Raw genomic sequence first — 13,830 nt, forward strand, 5'->3', positions numbered from 1 at the left:
TTACCTCTCCACGGTGCAATCTCAAATCGTGACAAAAGACAGATGACTCAACTCTTTTCTGACAAGACTCTCTCTGAAACCTCCTCTTGTCTTCTTGATGGCTGTCGTGTGCTAGTTGTTCCCGTCAAAAGCACGTCTCAAATCTGTCGCTCTCTCGCCGTCTGTCTGTCTCTCTGTCCCGTTTAAACTCTGCTGCACTGTTCGATGGCTCCTGCATGCAGCAGGGATCACTGGGCTTGTTGTGGGGTTTTATAGAAGATTGTTGAGTCTCGCGAGGCCTCCAAACATTAACGCTCAACCCTTAGGATCTTCATTCAAAGCCCACATCAGTACCTCTGTGGGACCCAAAAAATACAAAGAGTAATGCACATGGCAGTCCCTGATTTTTTCACTCCATGCAGAATTACAAACAAAAGAAGATCAAACAGTCTGGATATCTAAAGCTTTGGAACCAGACAGACGTGTAGTGAGGTAGCAATGAGCTGGACTACACACACCGACACATACTGAGATAACACTGATCTATACATCAAGAAGTTAACTTTTAGTTTTATCCCACACTTAATTGCATCTCTGTGTGCACTAGGTCTCCTTATGAATAATGGTATCTAATTTTGAAAAATGCTAACTTAAGCCGACTAGCAATGAAATCATGATCCCATCCTCCATTTAAATCGCCATACAAAGCCACGCCTCCTCCAAAACACATGAACACGCACAGACCAGAAGCCCATTCATGTCTCATTCACCAGTGAGAAAACTTTGCAGTACAAAGTGAATAACGTTACTAAAATAACCAACATAAACAACTGTTTTAAATCGGAATAAGGTTTCGGTTACATAGACGTAGTAGTTTGCTTGTCATTTTGAAAACATAAATATCGTTAAGCTAATTCGTAAAGGTACTCAAACTACATAAGCAACACAATGTTTAAATATAATATCTAAAGCCATCTAAATTAAATTATACCACATACCTTTTCCAAAAGAAACACTGCAACTCTTTCAGACTCTTTGCCTTCCACAGCCGTTTCCATCTCGTAGAAAAGCAGTAAAGTTACCAATGTTAATTCGTGTTTTTGCTCTTTGCCAATCCAGACAGTTTTTGTCGTTGTTGTTTCAAAAAAAAAAAATTGTTTTGTGTAGGGTCACCATACGTTCATCCCAGACGTGTCCTGGCCAGGATTTCGGGTGCGTCTTCCAGAAGTTGAATTTGTTGACAGCATACGTCATCAATGTTCTCATGTTTCAGTTAAAAACATAAGACATACAATCATAGTTTCATTCTAACCTTAAAATGTAATGGTTGCTTTTCTGAAATAAAACCTCGATGATGTATGCAAGCAACAAATACGACTTCCGGAAGACGCACCCAAATTCCATGCCAGGACGCGTCCGGAAAGAATGGCACGTATGGTCACCCTAGTTTTGTGGCTCCTGTGCATGTTATAAATTCATCAGGAAAGTTTGTTTGCCTGCCTTTCTTCCTCTGTTTACTGATCGGACGTGAAATTGTGAATGAAGTATGATGTCTGTGTGAACAGGGTGCACAGTGGCATGCAAAACAAATATACAGAAGGGGAGCAAAAATCGCATGCGTCCAATTATTGCATTCGGTCCGAGTTTAATGATTTGTTGAACATTTTTTGGTCCTACGCCTTTCACAGATGACATATATTTATACAAATACATTTAGACAACTTAACATAGTGATGGATGTGAGGAGACTTTCAACCAGCATAACTAAAACTGTTTCTGTATCAAATCAGATGCCCTGCTTTTATTATAATAATGATGTGGCTTGAAGATTGAGAGTCAATCACTGGAAGGGGATAATACATTGTTACTAAAATATATAAGGCATATTGACAGCTGTTAAGCGGTTTCGTAGAGCTGTTTCCAAAAAACTGACCCATTTAATTTAATTGGAGAACTAAATGATGACTTTTGGTGCAAGAAAACTTGGCCCACATAAAAAAGTAAAAACAAAATTATAAAAAATTATGATATGACCCCTTGTTTAGATGCCAAGATTTTAAAACTTCAGACCTTTACAGTCGCCTGGAAACTTCAGAGCCTTTTAATCTTTTAACTTATATTTTGTTTCTGATGGCCTTGAGCATACATGTGTAAAAGATAATGTTGTTTAGTAATAAGCTTCACTATCTTTAACTATCAACTTTGATCTAGTATATTTCAGTAATGAAAGACACAAACAAGCGTCAGGTCAGCAGTGGTACAAAATCTCTCACTGCATCAACACATCTGATTAACACTTTGTACTTTCCTCCGGTCCTGTGCACCTGCTGTACTTCTGATGAGCATCATGCACGTAATGATGAGGAGTAAAGAGTGTTTTAACACCTTGTCGTCTCTGATTTCCTTCTCCTTGTTAGATACTTTAAAAAACTTCTCTGGCTAATTCTGGGTGAGACGCACATCTTGTCTGTATGTAAGGGAGCAAGGAGATGTGGTGCTAAAACCATTTAAACACAATTGATTATCTTTTAATTAGTCCTTATCTTCATTACCTTGCTTTAAAAACATTCAAACAATTCACCACCAGGTTGTCCAAGGTACTTGACCTTTAGGGCAACCAACTGGTATTACAATTAAACCCCTCTACAACTTCAAGCTAGTTTTAGCTGGCACTTAATATTAAAAGAAAGTAGGAGTCCCATGCTAGGTTATTTTCAACCCATTGTCGGGTCAAAAAGGGACAAACCCAATTATTTAGTTATAAATTAACCTATGCAGGGTTGTTTTAACCCTTCTTTGAGTCAAATAATTAGGGCTGTCAAAAGATGAATCACGATCAATTGCATACAAAATAATATATTTGTGTGTGATAAGATAAGATATATATAATATCAATTATATCAAAATCTATATATCTATATATATATAATGTAAATGTTTTTTTTAAAATACATGCATTCAATCGTGATTAATCTTTTGACAGCCCTACAAATAATATATATTTTTTCTTAACTTAACAGTTTGTCCCTTATTGACCCAAACATGGGTTTAAAATAACCTAGCCATTTTTAGAGTATAAATTAAGAGTGTGGTATTAAGGGTTTTTTTTTTTTGTCATATTTAATCACATTAAAACTCAATAGTTCATTAAATGCTCGAAAAATTCTCCCCATGAATTTCTTCTGGCACATCTAAAACAGTTTCCATTGCTTAATAAAAACAGATCATCGTCTCCCTCTGGTGGTGATTGTTGGAACAGCAATGAAGAAGTTACTACCAGACATTAAAGGGACAGTTCACCCAAAATGTAAATTCTGTCATAATTTTCTCCTCATGTTGTTCCTCAGGTTCCTCATGCACCTGTGTGCGTTTCTTTTTTCTGATGAACACAAAAGAAGATATTTTGATAACTGATGGTAAGCACACAGCTGATTGTAACCATTGACTTCCATAGTAGGAAAACAAATACAATGGAATTTAATGGGTACAGTCAACTGTGTGCTTACCGTCATTTATCAAAATATCTTCGTCATCGTTTCTCTCAATACTTTCATAATATTTGTTCAGTAATAAGCTTCACTATAATAAGGTTATAAGGTTTGTAACAAAATGAGGATGAGAAAATTATGACAGAATTTTCATTTTGGGGTGAACTATCCCTTTAAACCAGAGGTTCCATAAAACATTTTTTATTTGTACATTACAAAAATGTAACTGGAAATGAATTGCAAAGAATTAAAGTGAATAATTTTTAATGTACATGCATACTTGAAGGTGTATAGCAAGCATGAAACTCAATAAACTCTGGTCATAAGTTATACATAAACAAAGTATTTATTTTTTTAAATATTAGAAAATTATAAATTAGGAGAATCAGGGCAAATTTAATTTTAATATAACACAGCAACATTTACTTTCGGCCCACGACCCTCAGTCAGAATTGATTTCTGGCCCTTGGTAAGAAAAAATTTGGGCACCCGGAACCACACAATCGAGTCAAGATTCTGGGTTTCCAGTAAAAAAGCAGGAAATAAAAAATAATTAAATAACAAATGACATATGACATATTTGTAAGAAATGAATAACAGTCTGACACAATAGCCATGAAACTCAGATGAATGGTTTCACGACCAAAGCTTTTATCACATTGTGCAATGTCAAATATCACAGAGAAAGAGAAAGATCGAAAGTACCATAGTAATATCAATATCATGGATTTTTTATTTTCATTATTTTCTAATAATTTAATTTCTTTTTATTATCTAATCTAATAATAGTACTGTGCCCTGGTGATTCCGTACAGTAAGTAGCCTACCCTACAATAAGACGTAATCCTTGGTTAAATATTAGTGTTAAATATAAATAATAAACATGACGTGTCTTTTCTATATCGTTTTTGACGCATTGCAAACATTTTCAACATATCGACACAAATCGGGTGCAGTGGGCTAAAAACCGGGGAATCTTACATGAACCAATCAGAAGCGATAACGCCACAGAAGAAGAAAGACGTAGATGGCAGTGTAACGTGTTGCCACAGGTATTTCAATATCATTGATATTTAATCTTCTAGTGACTGTGTTTGTTATAGACTCATGAATCTCATCTACAGCATCATCGTTCATTTGCATGACTCCATCAATTTATTTCCTTTTTCTATTTCTGTCACACAGACATCAAAGCAATCTCTTCATCTCATCTCATAAACAGATCCGGGGATAAATTGCGATTAAAGAAATGCAGTAAAATCTTGTAGTGTATTACACAAAATCGTCATTTGAAAGGATGATTATTGCTGAAATATGGCACTGGTTTTATAATTCAGATGCTCGTGTCGTGTACTACTAACTAATTACTACTAACTCGCTGTTTTGTGGAAGCGCATTACAGACACAAGAGGGCGCACAAATTCAAGCTATCAGTTTAATATTGCTGATACAGTAATTTACGGTATTATGATTTAAAAGGTTTATTAAATAGTATGAGTTGTTGGAAATTGCTGCAACCCAGCCTGGTTTATTCAGCAGGGTTAATCTTGTTTCATGAACTTTAAATATATAGGCTACTTAATATCTGGTAATAAAATGCATATTACGCACAATTATTTGTGTTTAGTTCAATCCCTTACGGAAATTAACCTTGATTTTATTATAATAAAAATGTAAAAAATATATTATTTTATTGCATAATGATTACCATTAGTAAAACTATGGTTTCATAACAAAAACCATGGCTTGGTTGCCGTAGCAAAACTATGGTTAATTTGTGGTAACTACGGTTTAAGTATAGTAACCATGGTGTTGTTTTTATGGCCATGAGAAGAGAGACCCATAACTAGCATGACTTTAAACATTAGCAAGTATAATTCTGTGGGGGGGTGAAAGATTTTGGTGAAGAATCAATGGCGTCTTGCATGAGGATCAAACCGCTGATGGATTTACAAGTAGCGCATTTTATGACTTAATCTTAGACTTCATGAACATATAATAATTATATTCATCCATATGTGTGAATATATACATATATTATAACATCACACTTGCTTTTCCCGCATGCACACTGGTGAGTTATGTTTCTGTGCGCATCAAATGATTTTTTTTTTTGTTTATGCATATGGCGAATGGATGATGATGCAGTGAATAACTGGTGTATGTTGTGCGTCAGAATCAGAGGTCCTCCCATCGTGTTTCCATGTTACTGCCCCTCTCTCTTTCTCTCCCTCCCTCCCTCCCTCCCTCCTCTCTTCTCTTTTGGCATCCCCCATCCCCCACTGCTCTATGTGCTTCCATACAGCCGTGAAAAATCAACCGGAGGAAACATTCGCGTACACAGAGGAGAACAGACTAACCCTTACCAGCCCGGAAAGATCGTTCTTAACCGGGATCATAGATTGGACAGGACTGACCCATCTGAAACATCGCACTCTGGTGAGTTTGATTAGATTTATGAAGCCCAGAGCACTCTCCAAAAACACAATCAAGCCACCATTCGAGCTTCACCACCATCAAACACCAGCAATGCCTTTCGCTTGGCCATGTAAGTGATGGTGAAGCGCTTGCTGGCGGTATTTGATAGTGACTTTGGAGAAAAGAAACGCATTTGTTTCAAGTATCCGAACGGAATATCGATGAACGATGTTTGCGGGACGCACGCGTGAATAAGACAGATTTTTCTCCATTCCCTTGTCATGCATTTGTGCATTCCACAGAGCTGAGACAACAGACAGAGAGAGAGAGAGAGAGAGAGAGAGAGAGAGGCTCAAAATGGTGTCTGGAGGAGTTTGAGGCCTTTAAACAATTTCAAAGATCCGACCACAAACGCTGGTATGAGCGAATATCACGCGCGATTAAAGAATCGAACGCATTCGTGTGCAACAATGTAACGGCGATAATGACGCAATAAAGACGCGAGTTCTTTTGTTACAATGTAACGCGCCATCGAGCGCCAATGTTACTTTCTCTGTTGTGTCGCATTGCACATGCAAGATGGTTTTTTTGTTTGTTTTTTTTTTGCAGTGCAATGCATTTTGATTTATATATTTATTTTTGTAAATGATCAGTTTTTGTCATTGCATTTCTTGTTCGATTGATACAAAGGGAAACGTGCAGCACATTTCTCCATAGTGAACAGAAAGTCCGCGTGTTAAAAGACATCTGTCACGATCATTTATTTATGAGTGTATTATTTAGAATAATTATTATTATTACGTATATTACGATGCATGCATGCGTCATTTTGGTGCTACAGTACAGAGAAAATACAACAATGTCGGGCAGTTACTGATACAACAAAGGGTGACACTTTACAGTATCCATGTTACTTAAATTACGTCATAATATAATTTATTCATTACCTTAATAAATGCAACAAAGACTATTTACATGCAACTCTTCATGTCGTTTTTTATTTATTTAATTATTTTGCTGTAATATTATTTTTATTGTAATATGTTGTCATTACTTTTCATCTTATTTTTTAAAGCCAAGACATTCTTTAATATCAGACATTTGCAAGAATGATATGTCCACATGGGGAGTGTGACCGAACAAAAATGTGAATAATTTATAAAGTGAAGCCAACATTGATTATGATCTACTTGACTTTAATGCTTGAGTCAACACAGATTTCTTCCTCATTATTTGCTGTCCAGTCCAACATTCCAATACTAAAAGCGTCAATAGCTCCTGTGATTGATGTGCTTTATGTTACAGTGCTTGAGCAGAGAGCGTTTTGTTTTCATTGATAGATGCATTATCAGCTCCAAATTCAATTTGCACAGAGAAGCTCCATGCCTGTTCAAGGGGTTATGCATTGAGGCAAAGGTGTGTTGGGGTTTAATTCTGTTGAAGCAGTTGGGTTTTTGTCATAAAGGATTTCTTCAATGATGTTTTAGATGTAGCAGGTGTTCTGCTGGAATATAATGGTTAAATGCTTTTGTAAATGATGCAAAAATGGTTTCAATAGTGGCTTTTGCAGCATTTATTGGCACTATTACTCTCATACATATTGCATACATATTCTATACATGTAAGATGTTGAGGAGATTGCTATTACGTTTTTTAAGAAAAGAAAATCCATTCAATAGACTCATTAAAGGAGAGATCAGAAGTATTTGTGACCCTAACTAAGTCGCAGGGCTCACCAATTTTAAAATCCTTGGTAGCCCTTTGGACAGGCACTCTTCACTGTTGGGTAGCCTGAAATAAATGCAAGTAGCCCAAATAAAAAAGACAATATTTTTAATGTAGAAAATTAATAATTCCTGGATTTCAGTGCAAGCAAACTCTTTCTGCTCATCTCCACACTGAATCTACTCACCATTTAGTAGTGATTCAATGGGTCACAAAACTCACAGTTTGGATCATATAATGTTTTTTCCAGTCACAGATTGGATTATTTTTCCGATTAGAAAAATAGGGGCTACTGTCGCTTTAAGAGCGAGCTCTGCATGGAACCACATAGGCCTAATGCAGGGGTCTTGGGGCCATTTCTGAAAGGGACATCTTGTTGGTGTTCATCATCAGGGTGGACATTAGCTTTTGTGTGTCAGACAGCATTGTCCAACTATTGTGTCTCTTACTTGTTTGTCATTATTCGATCCAGAGAACTGAGATACATAAGCTGATCAGTTTTGCACAATTATAGTAAAATTAAGATTCGCCCATGACTTAATCATCCACACTCCCAGCGTTTAGTAACTGGGCGGCTGATATTTCTCATGAATGTTGAGAAAGTCTACAGTTCACCACAGTTTGAATACGGCTGAATGGTGACGCGTTAATTGTCACAGCTTGCGTTAATGTCAGAGGTATTTTTCTTACTCCATCTTTTATGTCCGCTTATGTGAGGCTGTTTTTTTTTATACTGCCAGTGAGCCAAATCCACAGTGGCGAGTGTAAATGGACGGATTATAATAGACGCACCCTCAGCTGTGTTGGTTTACACGTTCACTGTAAGAGACCCTAGACAAACACACACGCACAAACCCTGAGGGGACTTTGGTTTCCCCTGATAAACAGGAACACAGAAGATTCAGATCCGCCTCCTGGCTATAGGGGAATCCCATTAGATGTGTGATGCTGGTTCAGGGTATCAATGTGCACTCGTGTAACATAATATTCAATATTAAAGGAGGAGTATTTAGCCTTAAAACAGAAGTCATCCAGCGGTGGTTGCGTATAAAAGTGACTCTTGTGTTTTGAGGTGTTATCTGCGTACCTGTGAAAAATAGCCAAAGGCATTTTGAACGATTTACTGTTTTCTACTTAAAACCATCCTATGTAATGTAAATAACATTGTGTAAAATATAACCTTGATATCTTTAATATTGACTGAGTACGATCATGTTGCAGATTAAAATCAAACTTTGGTGCTCCATATCTTATTAGATTCACAGACAGGGTTCACATTTAGGCCCAATCTCATTTCTCTGTCTTACCCCTACCCCTTAGTTTTGCACGTTCACGAGAGCGAAAGGGCTATCCCAATTGGGCCTTACACTCACGTGAATGTGCAAAACTAAGGGGTAGGGGTAAGACAGAGAAATGGGATTTGGCCTTATAGGTTAAAATATCACTTTTAAATGCAAATTAAAATTTGGTAAATAGAATGTTTAATAAAGATTTTGAGATATTTGCCCTCTGTATTTCTTAAATGGTTGAGATTTATTTTTTTAACGATCATCTATTAATAAATCTTATATAATATATGTGTATTTATTACTATTAATTAAATTTATGTTAGATGCATTTTAGTTTTTTTTGTTCTTCCAGGACCTGTTGAACAAAAGGTTTCAGAGATCAGAGTAAAAGATGTTGTTAGAGGATAATAAGCAGCTAGTGAAAGCAGTCGGAGTATTAGTGAGATTATCCTAAATACTGTCTGGCTCACTTTGATGTTAATTTCATAATAAAACAGATATACTCTTTGGCTTAAGACTTAAAAGAATGAGCTAACTGAATATATCTTTGACATTTAGACCATTAAAAGCTTAAGGATGGGATGGGTACATTGTTAAAAAACAAAACTGATAAGTTGGTAATGTAATTTTCACTTTAGTGGAAAAATGTCTTTCTTAGTTAGTATTTTTGTCTTGTTTTAAGCACAATTATCTAAACAAATTCAAGTCAAGATGCATTTTCTTGATGAGCAAAATGACCTAAGAAAATAAGTTAAAAAAATGTCAAATTTAAATTTTGTGCATAAAACAAGCAAAAAAAATCTGTCAATGGGGTTAGCACATTTTTCTTGAATTTTTCTTAAGTTTAGTGTTTAAGAAAATGTTCAAGATTTTTTGCTTACCCCATTGGCAGATTGTTTTGCTTGTTTTATGTACAAAATCACCTAAATTTGATATTTTTGGTCTAAAAACTAGACTTATTTTCTTGGGTCGTTTTGCTCATCAAGAAAAAGCATCTTAATTTAAGAATTTTTTGATATATTTTTTTCCTTTTTTACTAAATTCTTATTTTTGTCTTGGTTTCAGTAAAAATATCAAAAAATTCTTAAATTAAGATGCTTTTTCTTGATAAGCAAAACGACCCGAGAAAATCAGTCTAGTGTATAGACCAAAAATATCAAATTTAAGCAATTTTGTGCATTAAAGAAGCAGACAAAATCTGCCAAGTGTTTCTTGAATTCTTCTTGAATTTAGTGTTGAAAATGTTGAAGATTTTGTGCTTACCCCATTGGCAGATCTTTTTGCATGTTTGATGCACAAATTCACTTGATATTTTTGTATAAAAACTAACCTTATTTTCTTATTTTTTTGCTCATCATTTGATATTTGTAACAAAAACAAGACAAAAACACTAAGTAAGAGTCATTTTTTGCAATGTGGTTGTGAGTTTCTTTAGCAAGCCGTTAGTTGTGTATTACGTGGTGCATTTATAAACTCTCAGTGTGAGTATCGATGAACATCATTGCAGTCGTGTGTGATCCGGGACGGATCTGGATGGGCGTATTTTTGGATTTTATGTGGGCAGACGCTGAAATCGCAGCCTCGCTGTGCTGCTCTGTGGTATAAATGAAACTCCTACTGGTTCTGTCACGCCAAACATATTAAAATGTCTATGATTTGACTTCCTCACAAAGGAGTAAACCGAGCAGCCTCTTACTGTTAGAGCGCCTTCGGGTTGCATTGAAAAGCGGCTGTAACTGAATTACGGTAAACCGCAGATCATAAACACACACGTAGACTTATACTACACCACCCAAAGTCTAATTTAGACAGCATCACAGCTGTGCTACAGTATGTGAAACACATGCTTCAAGAAAGTAGTACCCTGAGGTTCTTCAATAGTAACACTTTAGGTTCACTATCATGAACCCCTCCTGGCAAATTGAGTCATAATGAGAAAATTCAAAAATCTGTATTTTCTCATTTTCTATAAAAATCCTTAACAAATTTTTGTAATTTATTTTGGAATCTGGCAATAAATGAAAGAGCTACACCTGCTAAAAGTCAGCAAAATCAATTTAGAGAAAAATCAGGTTAAAGTCCGTCAAGAGATGGTTTTTGTGTCTCGTTGCTCATAATAACAAGCGAGTCCTGCATTTTAATTTCTCATTTCTGGATGTTTTATAACTAAAACCAAAATGTCAGACGCACAAGTGCATGCTTCCGATGGACATGCATCCTTTGTATTAGGAAATATTTAGGGAGGTACGCCTCTCAGAAAACATACAAAGAGCATTGGGATGGCTAGACGAGTGCTTAAGCTATGCATTTTTTGGTCATTTTACTGACTGTTAGACTTTGGCTTTGAGTGTCTTTTAATTAGGAAAAACAAATTTAAATAACAGAAAGATTTATTGGCAGATTCAAAAGATTTATCAGCCAATAATTAAAAATATAGCCACTGCAGTATATCTGTCTGTCATTAGTAACATCAGTCAGTTTTTCTCAACAGTTTCTGTTGACATAGAGCCAAAAAAATAAAGGGGTGGGCTATTTGACTTTGGGAAGTTATTTGGGAACACCCTTGCGACCATTCAGAACATCTTAGCATTGAGGGCATAGTATTTTGTTTGTTATAAGTTATTTGTACTGTATTTGCTAACATGTATGCATTAGCTTTATTTTTTGGATTTACAAGTCAAACCTGTAGATGCGAATCACTTGATTTGACATGAGACGATTCTACTTACGGTGATCCTTTCTTATCTCCTAGGTTTTCTCGTTCATCTCTGATATTTGCTCACCACTGTTCTCTCAGAAGTACAGTAGACCCTCATACACGCTGGGATGTTTTTTAATATCAGACAAAATGAACCAGCTGCCCGTCTGATCATCTGAATGTGTGATTGTCCCTGAAATGTCTGGATAAATGAAGAATATTGCAGCCACACATTTTTGTGTGTGTGTGTGTGTGTGTGTGTGTGTGTGTGTGTGTGTGTGTGTGTGTGTGTGTGTGTGTGTGTGTGTGTGTGTGTGTGTGTGTGGTACGGTCTCTGCCAGCCGCTGGCTTCTCTCCATTGTCATAATATGAGCAGAAATCCTGCTGAACAGACAGATTTTGGTAAATGTGGTTTCTGGGTGGAAGAGTGATTCACTGTATGTGGATGAATACAGTACATGCGTATGTTAAAGAATTACTCAATTTTCATAAAAAATTCCAGATAATTTACTCACCCCCATGTTGTCCAAGATGTTTAAGTCTTTCTTTGTTCAGTCAAAAAGAAATAAAGTTTTGGGAGGAAAAAATTCCAGGATTTTTATTCATATATTGGACTTTAGTGGACCTGAACGGTTTGCAGTTTTAGTGCAGCTTCAAAAGGCTCTAAACGATCCCAACTGAGGCATAAGCATCTTATCTAGCAAAACCATCCTTATTTTGCCCCCCCACCAAAAAAATTACTTTTAAACTACAACTTCTCATCTTGCACTTCGACGTGATTACTTAATAAATAAGGTCACGCTGGCGCATAACACAGCTTATGCACAGGGTTCCCACAGGTCCTTGAAATCCTTCAAAGTTTTTAAATCTGGGAGAAAAAATTCAAGGCCCTGAGGAAGTTTTTGAAAATATACATACATAGATACAGGTCATTGAAAGTGCTGGAATCTATTTTATGCAAGAAGTTTTCTGGAAAAAATCCATATAATTCCCTGTGTAGGATAATATCATAAAAATGCTAGACTTTTTAAGCACACATGCTAAACTGTTCACTTTAAATGCTTATATCTTCTGTATGTGAATGTTGATTCATACCAAAATGCTTTTTTTGCATAGTTTGACACATGAAAATGTCTCGGGTTACATGTAGCTGCATCTCCCTTGCTATACTTCCTGCGTCCCTGTGACGCCATCTTTGGCAATATTTCAGATAGCGATATACTTCCTGGCTCCCGCGTCACCCTGCCTTTGTCATTAAGACTCACCATTGGTTGAATTTGATATACACATTCAGACGCACATTTACCCCTGGAGGCATCCCCAAAGTGTCACCGCAGTGAGGCAGCGAGAGTTCCCTCGAAAGGGAACTGTTTTAATGTATTTTAATAGGTAACACCATCGAGCACCAACCTTGCTCTTGAAAGTCCCCACATTTAGTCCTTGAATTTGAGGGTATTGGACCTGGAAAGTCCTTGAAAGGTCCTTGAATTTGTAGTTAACTGAGGTGTGGGAACCCTGGGTGCAAGACGTGATGTTGTGGGTAAAAAGTACTTCTTTTTGCGAAAATGATGATTGTTTTGCTAGTTAAGACCCATATGCCTTTGTTGGGATTGTTTAGAGCCATTTGAAGCTGCATTGAAACTGTAAACTGTTAAGGTCCACTAAAGTCCACTATACACTGCAAAAATGATTTTCAAGAAAAAAAATTCTTAGTATTTTTGTCTTGTTTTTAGTAAAAATATCTTAAAATTCCAAAATTAAGATGGTTTTTCTTGATGAGCAAAGCACCCAAGAAAATAAATCTAGTTTTTAGACCAAAAATATCAAATTTTAAGTGATTTTGTGCATAAAACAAGCAACAAAATCTGCAAATGGGGTAAGCAAATTTTTCTTGAATTTAGTGTTTAAGAAAAATTTTCAAGAATGTTTTGCTTAGCCCATTACTTGTTTTATGCACAAAATCACTTACATTAATATTTTTTGTCTAAAAACTAGACTTATTTTCTTGGGTCATTTTGCTTATCAAGAAAAAGCATCTCAATTTAAGAATTTTTAGATATTTTTACTGAAAACAAGACAAAAATGCTAGGAAAACTTTTTCTTGAAAATAATTTATTTGCAGTGTATGGAGAAAGATTCCTGAATGTTTTCCTCAAAAAACATACTTTCTTCTCAAATGAACAAAGAAAGACATAAACATCTTGGATGACATGGGGGTGAGTAAATTATCAGT

The 13,830-nt window shown here is 35.9% G+C and overlaps 1 protein-coding gene across 3 annotated transcripts in view; it reads left to right on the forward strand.

Moving 5' to 3' along the window:
• The first annotated feature begins 4,413 nt into the window (after positions 1 to 4,413).
• Positions 4,414 to 13,830, forward strand: part of fam168a (family with sequence similarity 168 member A) — a 46,875-nt gene continuing 37,458 nt past the window's right edge. Inside the window, exons 1-2 of one of the 3 annotated variants that reach the window (XM_065257851.2) lie at positions 4,414 to 4,519; positions 5,773 to 5,906. In XM_065257851.2, the coding sequence (XP_065113923.1) occupies positions 4,449 to 4,519; positions 5,773 to 5,906 (205 nt within the window). In that variant the 5' untranslated portion in view covers positions 4,414 to 4,448. Of the gene's footprint in view, positions 4,520 to 5,706; positions 5,907 to 13,830 lie in introns of those variants that run through there. The other 2 variants (XM_065257850.2, XM_065257853.1) reach the window with 2 other exon arrangements.

This window comes from Paramisgurnus dabryanus, chromosome 9 (assembly GCF_030506205.2).
Source record: "Paramisgurnus dabryanus chromosome 9, PD_genome_1.1, whole genome shotgun sequence".
Taxonomy (NCBI): domain Eukaryota; kingdom Metazoa; phylum Chordata; class Actinopteri; order Cypriniformes; family Cobitidae; genus Paramisgurnus; species Paramisgurnus dabryanus.